Raw genomic sequence first — 23,287 nt, forward strand, 5'->3', positions numbered from 1 at the left:
AATCCGACTAGGAACCATGAGGTTGCGGGTTCGGTCCCTGCCCTTGCTCAGTGGGTTAACGATCCGGCGTTGCCGTGAGCTGTGGTGTAGGTTGCAGACGCGGCTCGGATCCCTCGTTGCTGTGGCTCTGGCGTAGGCCAGAGGCTACAGCTCCGATTCGACCCCTAGCCTGGGAACCTCCATATGCCGCGAGAGCGGCCCAAAGAAATGGCAAAAAGACCAAAAAAAAAAAAAAAAAACAATTCTATTTATCATGTCGTACATGACATCCCTAATACTTACTTATACCTAGAAGTTTGTATCTTTTTACTGCCTTCATCCCGTTCCTCCTCCCCCACCCCTGCTTCTAGTAACCACAAATCTGATGTCTTTTTCTATTTTTTTGTTTGTTTTTAAAGCATAATTGACCTATAACACAAAGTTAGTTCCAGTAACACAACATGGTGATTCAGTGTGTCTATACGTTTTTAAATGGTCACCAGGATAAGTCTAGTTATGATGTGTCACCGTACAAAGATCCTACCCAGTTATTGATACCATTGCCTTCTAATTATCCTTCCTAGCAAAGTATTCCATGACACTTAAATCTTTAGTAGTTTTGCTTACAAAAAAACATAGGTATGTTTGGCTTTTCCAAACTAAATGGTATTCCCCTTTCCTTCCGAGAAACATTATTGTAAATTATTATATTAATTTAATGAAATTCCTATTGTAAGATTATGAGCAGAGGCATAGCATAGGGCATTTAAATTCTATGTTGCTTGAGTTCTTGGTTCTCTAAACGTGATCAGAAGAGGTAGTGAGGCATAGTTGGAGGCTTTGCCTGCATAATATTCCTTCTTGTCTATTAATAAAGACAGAACTTTAAAATTATATTAATAAGAGCATAAAATAATGAAAATCATGTTTTCTATTTTTTGTACTGCAATTTCACTTTTAGTTTAAACTTTTAAGATACTACTTAATATTTACTGTATACCAAGCACAGTTCTAAGTTATTATACATATTAACCTATTTAATCTTTGTAACAGCCCTATGTTATTGGTGTTATTATTCCCATTTTATGGCAGAAGAAACTGAGACACAGGGAAGTCTCAGTGAAGTTGTGTGATTTGTCCAGGATATTTCGATACTTTTTGGTGTTAGTTCTTATGTTCATAAATTATAAGAACTCTGTCTTGCTCATCCTCTTTTCTTTGGACCCTATGCTGGAGTAAACTCTCCCCCAGGACTTATAGTAAAGGGGTCAGTACGTTTCAGAACATGAATAAAGCAGGTATCTAGATATAACAGTGCATGGGAACTCATGGCCCAATCTAGTCTCCCTTCCTTTGGTACATGGGGAAATTGGTTTGTCTTTGAGAAGTTTGGATGGGATACCATATCCCTTTTCTAACATCAGCAAAATAGTGGTACCCAAATGTGGCAAAGCAACTGAGTTAAAGACAATAACAAGCCAGCTTTATAATTATTGATATAAAAATTCGGAGGGTGATATTTGCATATATAATCCTCTGAAATGTTATCATGTTTTTATATTAGGAAATCTGTTACTAATTCACAATATTAGTAACTCAAAGAAAAAAATGGTATGATCATCCATTTTAATGAAATCCACATTTTTAATTTTTTTAATTTTTTTCCCTAAATCTTTTTTTTTTTTTTTTTGTCTTTTTAGGGCCACACCCGTGGCATATGGAGGTTCCCAGGCAAGGGGTTGAATCAGAGCTATAGCTGCTGGCCTGCACCACAGCCACAGCAGCATAGGATCTGAGCCATGTCTGTGACCTACACCACAGCTCACGGCAAAGCTGGAACCTTAACCCAGTGAGCAAGGCCAGGGAGCAAACCTACATCTTCACAGATGCTAGTCAGATTCGTTTCTGCTGAGCCACGTCGGGGAATGACCCTAAATCTTTTATTCAGGAGGAAAATATATTTCTATAAATGACTTTTTAAAGGCTATATGTATATAACGCAGAGTGTAAATCTCTAGCTGTATATAAACATATAATTACATAGCTAACCCTTATTAAGTGCTTACTGTGTTCCTCGCACTGTTTCAACTGTCACATGCTTTATATTTATTCATTAAATTTCAAATACAAACAGTTTATTTTTTTCTTTTTTTTTTTAACAGCTGAGGCATGGGGAGATCAATTTGCCCAGTGTAATAATATGTGTATGTTTTATGTGTATGTGTGTGTATGTACAACCTAACCAGCAATCAGTACAATGCTTAGTAGTAAAACACTAGAGACATTCCCATTAGTGTCAGGAACAACACACAATAATTGCTATTATTGTGTTATCAATAATACAATGTAATTGGAGTTATCAATAATACAGTGTATTGTTGTTATCAATAATACAGTGTATTGTTGTTATCAATAATACAATGTAATTGAAGTTCCCTCTGTGGCTTAGCAGAAACGAATCTGACTGGTACCCATGAGCATGCAGGTTGGATCCCTGGCCTCGCTCAGTGAGTTAAGGATCCAGCATTGCCATTAGCTGTGGTGTAGGTCTTAGACTTGCCGTGGCTGTGGGTGTAGCCTGGCAACTACAGCTCTGATTTGACCCCTAGCCTTGGAACCTCCATATGCCATAGGTGTAGCCCTAAAAAGACCAAAAAAAAAAAACCCACAAAATAGTGTAATTAGACAAAAGTATGGAGAAAGATATAAAAATTAGTTAAGGAAGATGCAATCTGATGATTTTACATTATTATATATACCTGGAAAAACCAAGAGCCTTAGTGAAACACAATAGAAAATTAGGAGTTCAATGAGATACCTAGTTCACTAAAGTTTTATGTATAAGAACAAAAATAAGAATAATTTTTGACCCTAAGACTAACTAGTTATGAAATATAATAAGAGAAGGGGAAAAAAACCTCCATTCATAGCAGCAAGAACAAAAGCAAAATATTTTAAGATAAGTTTAAAAAGAAATCTAAAAGCCTCTTGCCAAAAATCTAGGGAACTGTATTGAAAGAGGAAAATTCAATGAATTACTCTTGATTAAACAGTGTAATAAATCAGCAGTGCTTTTTAAGCAAGTATTACTACAACACAATCTCCATTGAACTTCCAACGGCTTTTTGGTTAAAACTTATCAAAGCAATGCTTAAGTATCTGAAAGCATATACATGCAAAAATAGCCAGGATAAAAATATGGAAATGAGGAGAAAAAATATATAATGATAGAAGACTTACTCATGGAGGGTAACCAATGTATTATCAATCTACAATTCTTTATATATATATATGTATATGTATATATATGTATTATTACTCAATGAATTTATTACATTTATAGTTGTACAGTGATCATCACAATCCAATTTTATAGGATTTCTATCCCACACCCCCAGTACATCCCCCCACCCCCCAAACTGTCTCCTCTGGAAACCGTAAGTTTTTCAAAGTCTGAGTCAGTATCTCTTCTGCAAAGAAGTTCATCTTGTCCTTTTTTCAGATTCCACATGTCAGTGATAGCATTTGATGTTGGTGTCTCATTGTCTGACTGACTTCACTGAACATGATAATTTCTACATCCATCCAAGTTGCTAAAAACAACAATCTTAATGTAGAAACAGGCACAGAAATAGAAAAAGATTGATAGAACACAACTGAAAGTGTGGAAGTAAGCCCAAGTTTATAAAACATTAATATTAAAATAGGGTCATATAACTCACTCTGATCAAAATCCTCCAAAGGTTTCCCATCTCAGAATAAAAGCCATGTCCATCCTCTGACCTACTACCTTGCTACTCAAAGTAGGTTCCATGGATCAAGAACAATAGCATCAGCTGTGCACTTGTTAGAATGCAGATTCTCAGACCCCACCCAGGTTTCTTGAATCAGAATCTTCAAGATTCTCCTGTGACTGAATTGCTGTGTAAAGTTTCGAGAAACACTGCCCTTCGAAGCTCCATATGACATGCCTTCTCCTGACCTTACCTTTCTGACATCACCTGCTGTCTCCTCCCCTGTGCGCATGCCACCAGGCATACTGGCGACCTTGCTGTCCCTCGAACACCTCATCTCAGGGCTTTGTACTATCCTTCCCTGTTCTTGTTATACATTCTTTCCACTTCATTAAATACGAGCTTATCAGAGAAGCCTTCCTTGATAGAAAGTTTCTTTATAGCATTTACCATCACCTGACATGCACTTACTGTTTATATTCTCTCCCTCTGTGATCTTGGCGAGAGGAGGGATTGGCTTTATTCTTGCCGTACCCCCACCTAGCACCTAGCACCTAGGAGGTGTCCATTTGATGAATGAAACTGGCATTAAAGATTACAGGTAAAATCTCTAAGAGTTCTGAAGAGAGGGCGAAATTACAGTCAGTCTTTTTTCTTGAACGGTTTACTCTTGAACCTCACAGGCATTCAGGAACTGACGCTCCATGCCATCAGAAAATCCTAGTAAAACTTCACAGTTGGCGCTCTATAGCCAGTGTTTTGTACCCCTGGGTTCAAGCAACCAAGAATCACGTAGTCCTGTATGCATCTATTGAAAAAAGAATCCACACATAAGTGGACCCATACAGTTCAAACCCAGTGTTGTTCAAGGGTCAACTGTGGTTGCTGCAAATACTGCTCCTAGAGGGTTCCTATGAGCCTCCGGTCAGAACATTTTCTCAGACTAATCAATACATAGCCTTGTTATACGCGTTTTAGCTGTTTAGAGACACCTTATTAAATATACACTGTTGATTTATTATCATTGAGCTCACAGCCAACTCTTGCTTACCAACACATATTTTCTCCAGCAGGCACATCACAACCTTCTTGTGCTTCGATACCTTTTCAGCACTAAACTTGGGGCCATTTAAATAGCAAATTTGGGAGTTCCCACTGAGGCACAGCAGGTTAAGGATCTGCCGTTGTCTCTGTGGTGGTGCAGGTTCGATTCCTGGCACAGCACAGAGGGTTGAGGATCCAGCATTGCTGCAGCTGTGGCATAGGTTGCAGCTGCAGCTTGGGTCGGATCCCTGGCCTGGGAACTTCAATATGCCACAGGTGCAGCCAAAAAAAACAAAAACAAAAACAAGGACAAAACAAAACCCCAGCAAAACTCCAACAAAAAGCACAAAAATGCAGAAAATAAGCACTAACTAGTCCTTTTCAGGACATGTTTCAGTTGAGAGCTGGCGTGTGTGCCTTTGGCAACTCACATTTTTCACCTCTCTGCACATGCACGTGTCTGTGGAATGACTGTAAAGCACTGTGAGGATTAATTCAGAGTTACAAATAAATTTTAGTAAGTAGGCAGATTTGCAAGTACAAAATCCACAAATAATAAGGACCCACTATGCACCATTCTTCCAGTTAATTTAATGTGTTTCTAATATGTGCCATGCTCCCAGAATTCTTTACCCCTTAGACATTTATCAAGTCCTAGCCATATGCCAGGTCCTGTGCAAAACTCACATAATCCAAAGATAAGTTCAGTAATGTTCCAGAAAAGGTTGCATGGCAGATTTCGGGTTTTAGCTGAATCTTCGAAGGAGATAGGCAAGGTTTTAACAGGTGAAGCTGTGGAGAAAGGTATTTCCCCTTCAAAGAACCTTTAAGCCAGTGTTCTTAAGCTTGGCTACACACTAGAATCACATGGCCTATCTCCAGGCTTCATGTAGATGAAGAAAAATTAACATCTCTAGGAGTGGGACTCTGACACCAGTATATTTTAAATCTCCCCAGATAATTTCAATGTACAACCAAGTTGAGAGAACCGCTGCTTTAAATCCTTGTATTTGGCTGGAGAGTAGGTTATGTGAAGGGAAGTGAAGAACAAGTAAATGTGGAAAGGAGACTTGGCCCAGATATTGAAATACTATCATTTATTTAGCACATATTTATTAATTGCCTGCTAGATTCTGCTAGGTGCTGAAGACACAGCAGAAAAAAAAAAAAAAAAAAAACAAGAATCCCTGGCCTGTTAGAATTTACAGTTGAATTGTGTTGGCAGCTGTTTAGGATGATTCATAGTCTAGATTTAACTTATAGTATATGGTGATTTGCATTTGGTAGGCATCTTTTCCTAAATGCTCAGAATTCTAAATTTAATGTCTAAATTACTATATCACCATCTGATATGAATAGAACACTATAAAGAAAAACTGTGTTATAAACTTATGTGCTGATTTCACTGAGCATTTTTCTAACACAACCATTCATTCTGTTAGCCTCTCAGAATTTTTCAATTTCTTGCACACCAGGGTAATTGTCTAAAATCAGTAGTATAAGGATCATTGGAAGTCCTAACTCAAGCATTTCATTTTCCCATCTTAAAGGAGTTGGTATATAAGGAACTATTACCTATTTTGATTATCAGTAAGAATTTTTATGTATGTGTGCATTTTTATGTGTGTGTGTGTGTATTTAGGGCCGCACCCACAGCATATGGAACTTCCCAGGCTAGAGGTCAAATCAGAGTTGTAGTTGCCGGCCTTTGCCACAGCCACAGCAACGCCAGATCCCACCCACATCTGTGACTTTCCCCATAGCTCATGGCAACATTGGATCCTTAACCTATTGAGTGAGGCCAGGGATTGAATCTGCATCCTCATGGCTACTAGTGGGATTCTTAACCTGCTGGGCTGCAAGGGGAACTGCAAGAATTGTTTCTTTTTAACTTTATCCCCTCATATGTATCTTTAAAGTGGTCTGTTGAGAATTAACTTATGTCTTTTTATCACCTTTTTCTCCCTTAATAGTTCTTTATAACAAAACTTTTTATCATTCAAAATTGTTTGAGGGGTTCTTTTTCTTATCGCAGTTCTGAAACAGTTGAGAAATAGAGGAACCAGGCAGATGGATATCAAAATAACAGCTCTTTCTTTCATGGAGCTGCTGCCGAACATGTCTTAGGAGCACAACATAAAGGGCTTAGCAACATTCCCCAAGTTAAGAAATGTTTACCCACCCAATTTCAGGCAGGGCTGGAGATCAAAGCAACTATGTGCTCTGTGCACCTGGAGGATCCCAGGAGAAATATGCCGAGGAAGGGGCTGCACTTGGCATACACAACTCCTCTCCCCAGACTTACCCATCAGATAAGGCATCCGAAAGTGCATAGGAAGAGGCCAGAGTCGCACTTCCAAGGGCTGCCCCTCCAGCTGGGAAGTTGAAGCCAGAGGAGCCGCTCATCCCTGCCAGGCTCGTGCTTACCCAATTCCACAGCCTAATGTTGAAAGCAGCCCCCCTGGCAGAACCGGGGCTCTTTGATAAGCTCGCCCTGTCTGTCACAAAGAGAAATAAAAACTAGCAGGGAGCATTTTGTTCACAGGAATGCCTGCGTTGAAACTTGCAGGAGCCTGTTTTTCTCACTGGTCCTATTTTTCACTCAGATGTCTTCTAGATGTCAGGGCACTGCGGTGTGCCGTGTAGGGGGTTTTGTTGGTGTGGATTATGGAAAATTAAATGGTTGTCCTCAACAAGCTTACAGCTAAATAAGTGCTGTGTTATGCAGGACATACTATTCATGTTATAGAAACTCAAAGGAATTGGAAACCAGTCCTTTCCAAGCTGGACCAGTCCAAGAAGATTTTATGGGAAAAATAACCCTTGCGCTGGGCTTAATACCACAGAGGTGATCTGGGTAGGCAGGGCTGGCATGCAAGAGAACATTTAAAAGGTGAAGGGACAGTTGTTTGAGCATCTGTGACTTCACTTTTGCTATTCCTTCACCTTAAGTGAAGTGGGAAGTCGGAGGACAGGCTAGAGGAGCCCCAGTGGTAGAAAGTCTTGAAAGCAAAGCATAGACGTGATCTACTGCTGAGATTTTTTTTTTTTAAGCCTAAGAGTGGTGTCATTGAAAATTACTTTGTAGGGATATACTTAGGGGATATTCAAGGAAGAGATAAGTTAAGAAACAAAAGTAATCTAAGCCCAAGGAAATGAAATAGAGAAAAGCTCTCATGCCCATCTGATCTACTAAATATAGTAGCGCTCAGAGGTTAGTGATAGATTTTGACCCATTTATTTACACCGTGTATATAAATTCAGTTTTTTGAGGCTGGTGTTTCCCCTCCGCGCCTCAAAAATAAAAGGGTTTTTGGTTAAAATTTTAATCTTCTGGGACAATTGGGAAATTCTGACTTAATACTCTTCTGCAGTGTTATTGTTAGGATGGAAGGAGACTGTAGATTGAAGGCGAACAAATCCATATTAGGAGAAAGGTACCGGGAAGGCAGCTTGCTTCACTGCTGACACAGAGAATTAATAGCAGCATCCAAACCCACATGTGTCACATTGATACCTCAGCAGATAGTTGAACTTTCAAATGTTAGAAAGGCCCTTGGCATTGACTGATTTGGGTATTACTTCTAAAGCCACACCGTCTTGTTTTCTTCTGTCATAACTGTGCCCTGTGCTCCATCACTAATGGCAGGGACCCAGACAGCCCTGTACAACTGCATTTTCTCTGCAGTGGGAAGTGGACCAGAGCCATGTGACTAAGAATGGCAGGCAGGCAAGGGCCTCTTTTCACCTACAGATGTTTTAATGTGCTTAACGTTATCCAATACTAGCAACCAAGATAGTCTAAATACCACAGCGGGATCTGATTAGCTTTTTCAGATCACTGCCTTTATTTGCTGTTTGCCAAAAAGCTTAATCCAGTGCTAGGGATCAGGCTTCCCACTGAGCCCTTGGGTAGTTTTCTCTCCTTCTTTGTGTTCACAGTGGCAGGAATTAGTGAGAAGATTCCTCCTCCTCCTGAATTAAAGCCATAAAGTAGTAACTATAGTAGCAAAGGGGTAAAGAGAAGAAAGCAAGCCTGAGAGACTGTCTATTCATCCTAAAGAGTGTCCTTTTGATATACAAAAGGGAAAAAGGTTTAATGTAAATTCATAAATATTGACCTCAGTATCTTTAGTCAGCACATAGCTTAAGCTTTAATAGGTTTTAGCTGTAACTGTTCTGCATGAATATATGTTTTTCACTTTAATCTCATTTCATCAAACTCAGTTTTCCTAGAAGTACATGTACTAACCATATTAGTGGTCTTGACTTACCGTCCTTATTTTTTTCAGAGTTGATACCTTTTTTACTCATGAAGTATTTTTTTCAAAAAAGTACTGCCACACCACCAAAAAAGAAAAAAAATAAACTCTAACTTTCTTGATTTTTATGATATCCATATAGTTACCCAAGACATAAAATCTGAGCTCTGTGTATATTGGAAATGCTTTATCTTGATCTTTAATAGGCTCGTGAAATTAGAGACCTTGGGCTTAACTGTTGCAAAAACATTACTGTAACCCTTGGCAGAAAAATAGTTCTTGCTTTAGAAATTAGTTTGGCCCATTCAGAACCTAATAATTGCATTTGATTTAAAATATATTTTCCAATTTAAAATTTTTCTAATATTTTAATGATATAGATTTTCCTCTCATTTTGTGGAGATCTTATTTACATTTACATTTGAGTGGGCACAATAAGGACATGGCCAAGAGTCCCAACCAATATTAACTATTTTCCAAGTACTCACAGATGGTCCTGACTGAGTAGCCTCTGTATTTTGTGTGTGAGAAGAGGGGTTGATTTAGATTGTTTGGGGTACTCTAGCCAAATATTATACCTTTAGAGTTCATGATGGTATAATGGGAAACCCTAGGCTTTGCACAAATCAGCTTCTATCAGAAAATTGTATTTTAAGAGCTCCTTTTTTGCCTTTACTCTTTTAATTTGCACTGGAATGAAGAGGGGTTATGTGTGTGTGCTCTACATTGTGCAAGTAGGTAGTATAACAGCTCTAGATTTCCTTTTTTTAGATTTCCTCTTTCTTTAGTAGAGAAATATTTTCACACCACCTAATGGTGTTTAAATTTTGATTTTTTTTTTTTTTTTTTTTTTTTTTTTTTTGGTTTTTAGGGCCACACCTGCAACATATGGAGGTTCCCAGACCAGAGGTCCAATCGGAGCTGCAGCTACTGGCCTATACCACAGCTACAGCAATGCCAGATCCGAGCCATGTCTGCCACCTACACCACAGCTCATGGCAAACCAGATCCTTAACCCACTGAGCAAGGCCAAGGATCGAACCTGCGTCCTCATGGACATTAGTCAGATTCATTTCGACTGAGTCACCGTGGGAACGCCCATGTTTAAATTTTGATTGAATTTTTTCATAATCAGAGGCCACTCAATATAATTTATGTAGCTCTTGAAAGCATATAGCATTATAAATACTGCAGTCTGGAACTTTGAAATAAGTCGAGGATAGCAACCTTCCACACTGAGGGGCTAATTTTTTATGTATTGTTTCTTCTTTGTAAAGTTATCTTGTTCCTGAACTGAAATTTGAGTAGTATATCTTACAAATTTTATGAAACTCAAATACTTTAAACAGATAAAGCACCATGTTGTATATTAAAACATAATGAAAGATTTTGCTTTTATTTAATTACATGGTTAACTAGCGTTCATAATAAAATAATTTTACACTGCCCTCTGATGTACATACGGTGGGTTGTTCAGTGATTTTTAGGTATAGGTTAAATCATGTTGTCAGATAGTTTAGATGACTCCATTGGCACAAAGTTGGACTAGTTTTATCTTACTACACTGTACTTTTAATGAACTTTTAACAACCATTTGTTTATAAACTCTTCACTCTTTTTCTTTTGCATTCCTATTTTCATCTTTTTTTATTTTATTGTCTTGCAACAAATCAACCAGTACTTACAAATATTTTAGATTTCCCAGTGTTTCCAGGGAAGTTTGTTTTACTGTAACCTCTGTCTCATTTCACCAGAAACTCATTTAGAAAAAAAAAAGGGATTGCTGCTGTCGTTAATTGCTGCTTTGACACACCTCATTTTCATTATTTCTCAGGAACAGAAAGCTTAATAGACTAGAGTATAGCCTCAACTTTTTGGAAACATGCAACTTTTACTACTTTTAAATATAATTGGTTTCTTTGTTTCATGCATTAAAAACAAGAGGAAAAGCTGAAGTCTGCCCAAGCCAGGTGTTTCTTGTTGGCAGCCCGCTCCCTAATGACTCTGCTCTCAAAGAGCAGCTGCCTACTAGTCCGCTTTGTATGGCCTATTGTTGCTGCACACCCCTCCCTCATACACATGCCGCCCGGGGCCGACCGACCGGAGAATGACATCAACTTGCTTATCTTAGAAACCTGCGAACCTGACGCAGGGTGCTGAGGTTGGCTTGCATCTGCCTGGCCAACTAATTGTGAGCTTTCTGGCCTATGATTGGCTGTTGCTCCACTCAGTAATAGGTTAAGCAAAGACATTGCCATTCCATCTGTTCCCCCATTCATTGTTCTTCTTGCCTGCCTGGAAGTCTGCAGCTAAAATTGTGTTAAGGAGTTACTGCTGAAGCTGCTACAGAAACCAATGTCTTTGTATTTTCCTGAGAACGTGAGTATATGTGCTACTTAATGCCTCGGAAGTTAAACTTTGCTAAATATTCAGAATATTAATTTGAACTCTCTAAAGGATAGAGTGCACCTCAGATGAAAGCCTACAAATTGTTATGTAGTGCCAAAATACCAGAAAATTAAATTCTTTCTGTAAAGTATGTCTGTGAAGCAGATTTTTTACATTTTTATATTCTGGAGTTATGTAAATAATTACTGACAGCTTCATGAACATTTGCAAGGCATTAGCCATGACATTTAATCATTTGTACTTACAGACAAGTTATCACATGTTCTGATATTTTGACAAACAGTGAATTTAGATTTTATCTTCTTGCCAACATTCTTAGGTTTCTTAAGGTGTCACTGTCAGACCTAGGTGCTGTAAGTAAGGTGCTGATAGTAAGATTTGATAGATTTTTTCCATTGTCTTAAAAATCTAGTTTGGGGAGATGGGTTGATATAGGTAGATGTTTCAAACAGCTTGTTTTAGTTATGATGATGAAGCATCCAGTTGCTTTGTCAGCAGTTTTGAGTACTCATTATAGTTTCCAAATTTCTTCTCTCCCACCCCTTTTTTTTCCCCCTTGCATTAGTTTCAGCTATTAGATTGAAGACGTCACTCGGAGAACTATTGCTTTCAAGAGCTCTGTAATGGGGAAGGGAGGAGGAGACAAAGACTTTCATCTATCAGTTGGGAGGGAAAGAAAGAGCATAAAGGGTTAAAAAGAGGTTTTCATTTCTACCACATGCCCTATTGTGTGAACATATGCATACGTCTATTGAAAGTTTTCAGAAGATGGGCAGGCCACCAGTTGCTGGTCTCCTGCAGTTCCAGTAGACATCTGTTGCCCCAGAGCATTAACCAATCTGTTCAAAGGGACATCCTTCCTTTGTTAGCTAGAGGGATACAGACAACAGCACTCCCTGAAATACAATGGTAATTAAATACACAGAGACTACAGCAGTAGGCATTCATTACATATTCATTATTTTATTTTCATTGTTCTCATACTATTACCCTTTGGATAATAACCAGAACCCACTCTATGGCTGTGTAACTTGACATTACAAACACATTGATTAAGCAAGTTTATGGTCTAAAATCCTTGATAAATATGACGTTCTTTAGAAGATTAAAAAAAATTACTTGATTTGAGATTTAGGATTCTGTAAGTTATCTAATGAGAACTTTCAGGAAAATCTCAGGGAATGGGGGAATGTTTATGTATGTAACAAATTTCCAGCAAATAGCCATTATATCATAAATTTTCTTTCTGCTCGTATAAAGCTTCTTTTTGGCAATTAAAATCATTACCATCACTTTACCATCTACAAAATTTAGCGTGTAAATTTAGTTCTTCAGCATTTACTATTATTTGATTTTTAAGTCATTAGGCTTTCAGCAAGAAAAATTGTTTTAGTTTCCAATGCAAAATCTGAGGGAAATCTTTAGGTTTATTAATGTAGAAATTTGTTTTCTAAGTAAATAAATAAGTTTGCCTAGTACCTTTTGTGTTCATGAATATAGTATGTAAAGGCTAATTATAATGGATCCCTGACATAGAGCCTAAAAATTAGGCCATATGTCTTGGAGGTTTTTTTTGATAACTATGGGAGTATAAACACTGACCTATTTTGTGTATGAAACTTTGTGTTGCTTCTTTATGAAGTGAAGAAAATTACCCTTAATAATTAATAGCGGATGAATTTAAAGATGACATATATTTGCATTTGAGTAAATGGCAAGACTTAAAAGTCTAATAAATGGTTTAAAAGTTCAGGAGAAAAGTTTTTTCTCACTTACATGTAGGGAATTTTGTAATGTGATTGGAGTCTTTGCTATTTTTCTCAAAATTACATTGATGACTTTTAAGGCACTGAACAAAAATAAAGTTCATATATCATTCTTTGTTCTAAGATTTCTTATAATAATTCTTTCTAAGTTTTACACATTACATTAAGTAGTACTGCAGCCTATGAAAATATTTTTGTCAGTTTTTGAATCTTAAGACTAGCATTTACTTTTCTATTGAATGATTTCAAAATATTGCCAAATTCTATTTTTTTTTTAGTGGCAAATTAATTCAGGGGAATCTTTTACTGATTACAAGTGGATAAAGAAACATTTTAGAGATTCAAGTTTTAAAAACCAAATCTTTACCAGTTGGGTAATAAAAATAAGTTATTTCAAATTTTTATTATGTAGTGGAGAAAATATATGTAGCTTACATGCCTGGTAATTGAATTAATTTGTCCTTATATGTATATTTCATATTTAGTCTGTTGGTTTATAGGAACTAAAAATTATTTAACTGCTTGTTTAGTACAAGATGACATTGGGTAACTTTCCTTGAAGTAACCAATGAAATCTGAAAATGAAGAGAGGCCTTTCAATATGGAAAAAAAAGTTCAACCAGAATATTTTGAAAGTGACTTTGCCTAACAAAATTAGGTGTAAAATTTTTTAAGTAGTGTAGATGAAACTTACCCTTATAAATGTTAATATTAAAAATCATGTTAGCTCACTTGAAAACATTTTATTTAAATAATACATATAAATTATATGAATTATCACAAGTTAAAGGTGTGTGGTATTCATTAAATCCATTTGAATACAAATGAGTTTTATCTTGTTTAATATTATAAAAAGCAAACAACTGATAATCCCATTTTCTCCCTATTTAATCATTATAGCCATATAATAAAATTATATATCAGAACAGGTTTACATGGTGTCACCAACACTTTTTTTTATATTAGACTAAAAGTGATAAAGAATTAAATAAGTTTTTAGGTTGGATAATTTTCAGTTTATAAACTTTATAGTATTCAGTTTTGCTTCTTTGAAAAAAATGTGAAAATTAAGAATAATTCAGCTATGTTTTAAACATAACATTTCATGCTAATGTTCACCAGTGGCTGTATTTTTCATGAAGTATTCATCTTAGTTAAAACAGCCCAAAAGAAAAACACTACAGCTCAATATTAAAATAATATTTCCTAGTTCAATTCAGGGATTTGGTCAGTGAGTCATTATCTAGAAGAATTATCTCACAACAGCACTTATGCAAAACCCAAACTTTTCAGGGGAGATCAAAAATGTTGCCCATTAAATACACTTCCTGCAGTCAGAGCAGATTGTGGGGTTTACAGAACAATGATGTCGGAGCTTCCAGATTGGTTTGGCAGCTGCATTGTTCTTGGAGGGTAAACCAGACGCACTTAAGTCCCAGTCTCTTTTATAGGCTTTTGTTCATACCAAATTATTCTTTCACTGTGCTAGCATTCATGATGGCACGTTAAAAGAGTGCCGCTTAGCAACCAGCTCTGGTTGCCAGGCAGCCCAGCTTCCAATAGGTTTTCCTTGTTTAAGATACTTTTGGTGGGAGCTCTACGAAGGCCACAGTGCAGATTTTTCTTTATAACTGTATCCCTTTATTAGGATGCTGTTGTGATTTGTTACTTGCATTATGGTGTCAGTATATTACAGTAGTTAATAAATCACTGAGTGTAAAGATTTGCTTTCAAAATCCCTTCCTTTAATTCTAAATAATTGGGCTCAGGCATATCCATATTAATAGAAAAAACTGAAATGGATACAGCTTTATAGTAAAACAGATGGATATAGAGGTCCTCTAAGGAATATTGCTGTTTATTACTGGTGCAATAATTCAGGAGCCAGAAAAGTGTGACGTTTCTTTAAAACTAACGAATGCTGTATTGGCAGAACAATGATAATAACGTTATCTGTCTTCTCAAGGGATAAAACCTGAAGAAACTCCTGTAGAAGTGTGTAGGAGTTCTACACTGAAGGAATTTTAAGTGTATTGTTATCAAGCTAGAGATTCTGTGTTCTCTTCTCTAGTATTTACCATCGTTAATATAATTTATCTCATTATGTAGAAATGCTTCGCTCTCTAATAAGTTCGCCAGATGCATTCAAATGTGTGACTTCTTAGAAAATCACTTCGCATTTTCTCTTAACATTTATATAATAGCTCCTTTCTAGTGTAAATAAGATGTTGAAGAGCTGTAGAATAAAATGTTTTTCCAATTTTCTTTTTTTAGGTTATTTAAATAGGTGTTTTATGACAGTCTCATATTCAGCCACCACCAGCTTACTAATATTATCCATGGATAGAACACTGGAATTGCCTTAATAAGTAAAGTACTGATGTGTATCTAGCCCTTACAATGTAGCAAAAAGAGAAAATAATTTTATTTTTGCTAACCTGTTCTTGGTAGAGAAGTAACAGCTATCCCCAGTAGACTATAAGGAAAATAATAAGACAGCAAAAGCATTTTAAAGAGTAAAAGCATTCCTGGTAGGGAAAGTAGAGAAGACGACTTTTTAACCGGATGCCAGATGCCAGTTAGCACATTACCTAATAGAATGCAGAAATATTTTCTGCCATAGAATTCAAGAAATTAAGATAACATTTATTCAGTGTACTTACTTGTTTGCTGCTAATTTTGTGTGGAATATTTCATTTCTATACTTTCTATAAATGTGCACAGAGTAAAAGCTTTTCCCCTGAGGTGAGGTAGACTGCAGTGTCCCTGGCACTTAATAAGGGCAGCACAGAATGGAGAGTGGCGCTCTGTTCCTCTTTCAACAGTCACAAAATAGAGGTGACCAGGGCAAAACTATTCATTTCTAAAGTGGAATATAATTCACTTTGTGATTGGCTAGTTCCTTGTTGGCTATTGTAGAATATGTCCTCTTTCTTCACGGTACCTAAATTATTTTTGCAAGTCTTTAGATTGTTTCAAGTGTGGCCCAGATTAATAGTAACCATTAAGTTATAATAGGTTAATGTTTTTCTTTCCACCTGGCTTCCTCTTTAAAAGAATTTTGCATATTTTTATGAGTTCTTTTAGAGAAAATGTACATAACCTCTCATAGCATATCTCAAATGTGCTTTTTAAAATAATATTCTGCGTGTCACTCTAGAAACATAGGCCTTTCTAACTGTGGGAAAATTTTCTTCAAGACGTCAAGATTGAGGAGCATCATGATAAAGCATATTGGGGAAAGCATGGGTTTGGAGTCAGACAAAACTGAGTAAAAAATCCATTTCTCTTCTCATTTATTCTGTTGTGTTGGAGGGAATACTTGGCCTAATTCCTCACTCTGTCAAGTGAAAAACAGAGCCTGATACTATCTTGGACTTGTGTTATGAGGACTGAGAGGGTGTCGACAAAATACAGAGGTGGTGTTCAATCATTGGGTAAATCTCTCCCAGCGTCTTTATTGAAACAGACATGAACCAGTAAAAATGAAATTCTAAATATCCTACATTTTTCTCTAGGAATACGGGGTGCTTTGCATTCAAGAGTACAGAAAACACAGCAAAGTGGAGTCACGTACACGCAAGAGCTTCATGGGCTTGAAGGATCATCTGGGGCATGACCTAGGCCACCTTTATGTGGAGAGCACTGACCCACACTTAAGTACATCTGTACCTTGGTCAATGGTAGAGAAACCAACAATGGATAAAGTTAATTCCGAGAAGGAAGAAAAAGAGGTGTCTGAGGAGAATGCGAGCTCCGGTGACTCTGAAGAAAGCACAAATTCTGATAATGAGTCAGAACAATTGAGCAGCATTTCAGTAGAGCCATGTTTATTAACCAAGACTCACAGACAACTGCGCAGGTCTCCCTGTTTAGAGCCTCACTTACTCAAACACAGTGATATTTTGCAAGACTTTAAACCTGAGGAGTCCCAGACGACCACCAAGGAAATGAAGAAACCCCCCAATGTGGTGCGAGAATACCAAACGAAACTGGAGTTTGCACTTAAGTTAGGTTATTCTGAAGAACAGGTTCAGCTTGTGCTAAACAAACTTGGTACCGACGCTTTAATCAATGATATTTTGGGAGAACTTGTCAAACTTGGAAATAAAAGTGACGCGGAACAAACTGTCAGTACAATGAACAGTATAATTCGGGAAGCGTCTTCCCTGGAATCCCAGCGGTCAGAATCTCCAATGCAGGAGATTGTAACAGATGACGGGGAAAATCTGAGACCCATAGTTATTGATGGCAGCAATGTGGCAATGAGGTAGGTGGGGAAATCTTCACTAGATTTATTTCTAATTTAATTTTGTGCCTGTTTCTCTTCTAACAGTCAATAGTGAAGGCTGTTGTGTGTCCCGGCATTAGCTTTCCTATTTCTGATCCTTGGTTAGAAATCTCTTTTCTAATCTCTTGGTTCTCTCTCTACTTCTGGGGCAGTCAGCCATACTCATCTCATTTGTCCCTAAATAAAGAGCTCCTTTTCCCCAGATATGTCTCTTTTTTATCTCACCTGGGTAAAATTACTTTGGTATAAAGATTAGCATATGTTTCCAGTCCAAAGTTAAACAGTTTTTGTTTGTTTTGTTTTTTAGGCTGTACCTGAGGCATATGGAAGTTCCCAGGCTAGGGGTCCAATCAGAGCTGCAGCTGCCAGTCTACACCAACCCACAGCAGTGCGGGATCTGAGCCGAGTCTATGACCTACATCACAGCAACACCGGATCCTTAACCCACTGACCCGCAACCTCCCAGATACTAGTCAAGTTCGTTTCCACTGTGCCACAACGGGTACTTCTTAAACATTAGTTTTAATTAAAAAACTTGAGTATGATCATATGCAATAATTTTGAAATCTAGTGAGATTAATGACCTATTTCTACATGAAGCAAAATAACCACAGGGAAAAATCCCAATTCTTTTACAAAATTGTTTTTATTGATTTGGGAATAAATCAAAGCCATAATTTCAGGTGCCTTCTGTTCCATTTAAGAAAAGTAATTAAAATATTTTTTTAGGAACTGGGGGAAAGAAACAAAAGCAAAACTTCCATTGATGGTTTAAAACATAAAGTGCATTATAATTCAATTAGCATATAGTTAATTGCCCACAATCTTCAGAATACTGTGGGAATACAAAGAAGCAAAGGCATCAGTTCTTCTCTCTGAAAGCCTAAAATTTCATATATTGATTCTCAAGGTGATCTAAGGATAACTGCCAAAGAATTATCTGGGAAACTTGTTCTAACAAGTGTACATTCTAGAGCAGGGCTGTTCAATGGCAATATAATGTGAGGCACATGTATCATTTAAAATTTTCTGGTACCTACATTAAAAAATTAAAAAAAAAAAACAAAAAACAAGTGAGGAGCTCCTGCTGTGGCTCAATTAGATCGACAGTGCCTTGGGAGCACTGGGAGGCAGGGTCTATGCCCAGCCTGGCCCAGTGGGTTAAGGATCCAGAATATCTTAATATGTGTTCAATAAAAGAAATTGTTCGTGAAATATTTTTGCAGTATTTCTTTCATACTAAGTTTTAAAATTGGGTGTGTTACCCTTATAGCACATCTCAGTTCAGACCAGTCATACTGCAAGTACAACATGCTGGACAGTGTGGTTCTAGAGACCTACCAGGTCCACACACAGACATACCACATGCACACAGAGAGCTACCAAGTCCACACACAGATCTGCCAAGTTGAAATGTAGCACAGGCATCTCCTTTTGTAACAAATACCCCCACCAATGATGCATACTGAAGTTCGAGAACCACCGTTTTTGGTAGGTGATAGCAAATATTTCTTCATAGAATATGAAAAGTGCCAATTGGGGAGTTCCCGTCATGCAGAAACAAATCTGACTAGTATCCATAAAGACACAGGTTCGATCCCAGGCCTTGTTCGGTGGGTTAAGGATCTGGCGTTGCTGTGGCTGTGGTGTAGGCCAGTGGCTGTAGCTCCGATTCAACCCCTAGCCTGGGAACCTCCATATGCTGCAAGTGCTGCCCTAAAAACACCACAAAAGAAAAGAAAAGAAAAGAAAAGGGACCAATTTATAATCCTCAAAATAATGCTGCCTCCACCTGAAAGGTTTATCTTTTTTTTTAAAGCAAGTGAGATGGTATTTAAGTTACTTGCCCAAGGTAAAACATAATTCAAACCCAAATATGTCTGACTTCAGAGTCTAAACACTTCATCATATAATGAAAGGTAAGAAACAAGTTGAAAAGATTCAAGCCAGCTCTTCCAAGGCCTTGAATGCTAAACTAGAGAATTTAAACTTGGTTCTAATGCAAAGGTAACTGAAGATTTTCGAGGAGGGACATGTCAGGAGTAGAGTTGTGCCTTAAATGAGAATCTGGCTGTGATGTTATAGGAGGTAGGAGATCAATTTGAATGCAAACAAATCCTTCAGTAAAATAACCTCTGTATGGTCCAGTCTTTCCCAAACTTGGCCTTGAAATGATTTTTTTTTTTCTTCTAAGAATCCAGAACTAGTGAACAATTACCTTTAGCAGAGTGATAACATGCAAAGCCAAAACACTGGAATCACCAGGTGAGAGAATAACGAAGGAAGGAAATACGTCCTGGAGAAACAACTTCAACCATAGCCACATACCAAAAGCATCCGAGGGGTTCTTTAAAATACATCCTAACAGGGCTCATTTCTCAGAGAATCTGATACGTGGGTTATGGTTGAGCCCAAATAGCTGTATGGTATTTTTTAAGTGCCAGGGTATTTCTGATGTATAATCCTAGTTGATAATCATTCAATGTAAAAAGTATGGACATCTATAGATTGGAAGGTTAGAAGAAACTAATGATCCAGGGGAAGAGTAGTGTGAAAAACACCAGTCTTTGAAAAAAGCTTATTGCTAGAAAAGCCAGTAGACACACAAATGCTGTCAACTCAAGGAAGAGGAGGCTTTAAGGGGAGAATATTCTGTGGGTAGAACCGAAAAAAGATCAGAGGGCACAGAAGTCCTTGTCCTCTAGAGTGCCATGTGGCATTCAAGAGAGAAACCCAGTTATAAGATGTCAAGAAACAAAGTAGAGCTAGACCCTTATCCTGGAAAGTTGACAGAGGAAGGGAAGGCAGTGGAGAAGAAGAGGTAGGAAAGGATTTTTAGTTTTGTGTTCAAGAATGGAGCTGTAAAAGCTGAGAGGCTGGAACCAGAGTCTCCACAGCAGAAATAATATGAGAGTTTAATTTTGGAGGCAATGTTCTGAAGGAAGAGACAAGAAAGATACCAGTGGAGAATTTGGCACTGGAGGTAAATACATTTGGGGTAGGCAGAAGTAGACCTTGGAGGGAAAAACAGCAGGAGATTTATAAAACTTAGAGCTCATAGAAATGAATTTTTAAATGGACATCAATGGACCAACTTACATGATAGAAACTGAGTTCCCAGTGTCAATGAAAAGTGCTTGGATAATTGAGAATTTGCATAACACTCTAAACTTTTACTTATCCCACATGATGAGATACAAAAATAAATGACATAATTAAGGCATTTCAAACAATCTCTTACGTTAAATTATTGAAAACAAACTTCTACCCCCCACACTATTTTGGTCCCACCCATTTCTCGCTACAAAGTAGGGACAGTGCAGATTTGATTTTTCCCTGCATCATCTATTTTAATCTGACACATAAACTGAGATGCCTCAGACGTTTCAGGAGAGGACAGGTGGGCAGAAAATTTTTATTATAGCAGCACTTTACTGTCAGTCATAATGAAATGTTGTACCATGTCCATAACTTTGAAAGTGTCAGAACTCATGAAAATTTTACATTCTGCTATTCATGAAATCTACAAAGTACAAAAGTCATTTAGAAATATTTTCTAGGGAGTTCCTGTTGTGGCTCAGTGGATTCCAAACCCAACTAGTATCCCTGAGAATGCAGGTTCGATCCCTGGCCTTGCTCAGTGGGTTAAGGATCTAGCGTTGCCATGAGCTATAGTGCAGGTCACAGACGGGGCTCAGATCCCAAGTTGCTGTGGCTGTGGCATGGGCTGGCAGCTGTAGCTCTGATTCGACCCCCTAGCCTGGGAACTTCCACATGCTCTTAAAAAAAAAAAAAAAGAAAGAAAAAAGCATATCTACTTTAGATTCAAAATTTTAATTTAACAGAAATGCAGAGATTTTACGCATTTCCTGTTCCATGGAAAACAATAAATATGTTTTTATATTTAAAATTAATGTCCTATTCTTGGTACTTTAGCAAATCTATTACATAATTTGTACACATCATCATAAATTATAATAAGTTGAGGGTGAGTTAAAAATTTAGTACTATTTTATTTCCTGATTTCTTAGGCAGATATATTCCATATATAAGATGAATATATTTTAGTTTCTTTTAAATGCTAGCCATGGAACTAACTTAAATGATTCTTTAGATGTAAATTAAAAGTAGGAAAGAAAGCCATATTTATTAAAATTATGAAAATAGACTTAAAAAATTAATTCTCTACATACTACCTTTGTGATTCTAAGTTGTTTAAATACTCCACTTGCAATTTTCAGAAATGCAAAAAGGGATACTCCAATCTTACAAACTTGTTATTAGAATTAAAGATAATTAACACCAAGTACCTGGCATATAATAGGTGCTCAGTAAATTAGTTATTACATTAAAGAGCTAGATTCTATATTTTAATCTAGAATATAGCAACTAATGTAATGAAAACTTAGTTGTTTCATTTTTTTTATTCAACAAGTAATAACAATTTAGCAGTCCATCTTATTCTTATGACCTATAGATAACTTTTAATTCTTCAAGTCTATATCATCAGTTGTTCAATGATTTCTACAGTTTTGTAAAGAAGACTTGGACTGTCAGATCTGAGTGAGTCCACAATTGCCCAGGGACAAGCCTTACATCCGTAATATACAGCGTAGGTCCCCAATCTGCAGGGATCCTGTGTTGCCTTGCAGGGAGCACGCTTCTGCTTACAGCTTATTAATATCTTCTTAAAAATTGTGCCACAGTGATAGAAGTTCTGGGCACATTTGTTGAATAAACAGTTCACCCCAAATTGACACATACCTAAATCATAGTCTAGCATAATTGTGATCACAATTTCATTGTGAGATACAGGAACACAGAAGACAGAAATATTCAAAAATAGAAAAGAGAGTAAACTTAGTTTAGAGAAAGCCTTCAACTTCTGCATAAAGGTTCTTGGTTTCTGAAATATGAAACAGAATGCAATGTATATCTACTGGAACTGGACTAACAAATACTGGCAAAAAGCTGCAGTTAATTTTAATTCTTAAAAAAGCAAAAACCTCTCAGTAATGTAGCTAATTGGTCATTCAGCAAATTCGCCTCTTTTCTTAATAGGTCAGATACTTGATAATATAGATATAACATGAAATGTATACTCTAGAAATAAAGCATAAGTAATATTTATCATGTTTCTGAAATGAAATTCTCATAATATTGTGATTCTTTTTTATTTCCTCCAAGTAACTTAACAATTCTTCAAAACATTAGACCCCATTGTGGGAGTTCTTGTCGTGGCACAGTGGGAAAAAATCAGACTAGTAACCGTGAGGTTGTAGGTTTAATCCCTGGCCTTGCTCAGTGGGTAAAGGATCCCGGCATTGCTGAGAGCTGTGGTGTAGGTTATAGACTCAGCTTGTATCCTGCATTGCTGTGATGTAGGCCGGCAGCTGTAGCTCCAATTCATCCCCTAGCCTCAGGGATGCAGCAAGTTCTGCCGTAAAAAGCCAAAAAAAACAAACAGAAAACCCATTAGACCCCATTAAACCTGAGGTAGTTCAGTATGGAGTATAGAATTAGTCTCTATCCACAGGTATCCAATAGTTTAAATTCATTTTTCCTTAAGCAAGTCCAATGTTTTAATTTACCTGTGATTTTAGGTCTGGATGACTTAATTTCTTCAGTATGTTTCCTTGACATAGTCACCTGACTTCATTAAAATTTTATCTCCATGTTCTACTTCAGCTTCTGCAAATATATGAAGTAAGAGTGGTGAACGCTGAAGTCATTTTCTTAAAGTCTCAACAGAAATCAGAGCCAGAATATGAACAGAAAAATGCCCAAGATGTGATAACTTTA

At 37.1% G+C, this 23,287-nt stretch overlaps 1 protein-coding gene across 5 annotated transcripts in view; it reads left to right on the plus strand.

Annotated features, from left to right (window-relative positions):
* Positions 1-23,287, plus strand: part of ZC3H12C (zinc finger CCCH-type containing 12C) — a 75,926-nt gene that overhangs the window by 23,278 nt on the left and 29,361 nt on the right. For 4 of the 5 annotated variants that reach the window (XM_021102346.1, XM_005667309.3, XM_005667310.3 and 1 more), the window contains exon 2: positions 16,713-17,464. In XM_021102346.1, the coding sequence (XP_020958005.1) occupies positions 16,785-17,464 (680 nt within the window). In that variant the 5' untranslated portion in view covers positions 16,713-16,784. Of the gene's footprint in view, positions 1-10,009; positions 11,399-16,712; positions 17,465-23,287 lie in introns of those variants that run through there. The other variant, XM_013979367.2, reaches the window with a different exon arrangement.

This window comes from Sus scrofa, chromosome 9, assembly GCF_000003025.6.
Source record: "Sus scrofa isolate TJ Tabasco breed Duroc chromosome 9, Sscrofa11.1, whole genome shotgun sequence".
In the NCBI taxonomy this organism is placed as follows: Eukaryota; Metazoa; Chordata; class Mammalia; order Artiodactyla; family Suidae; genus Sus; species Sus scrofa.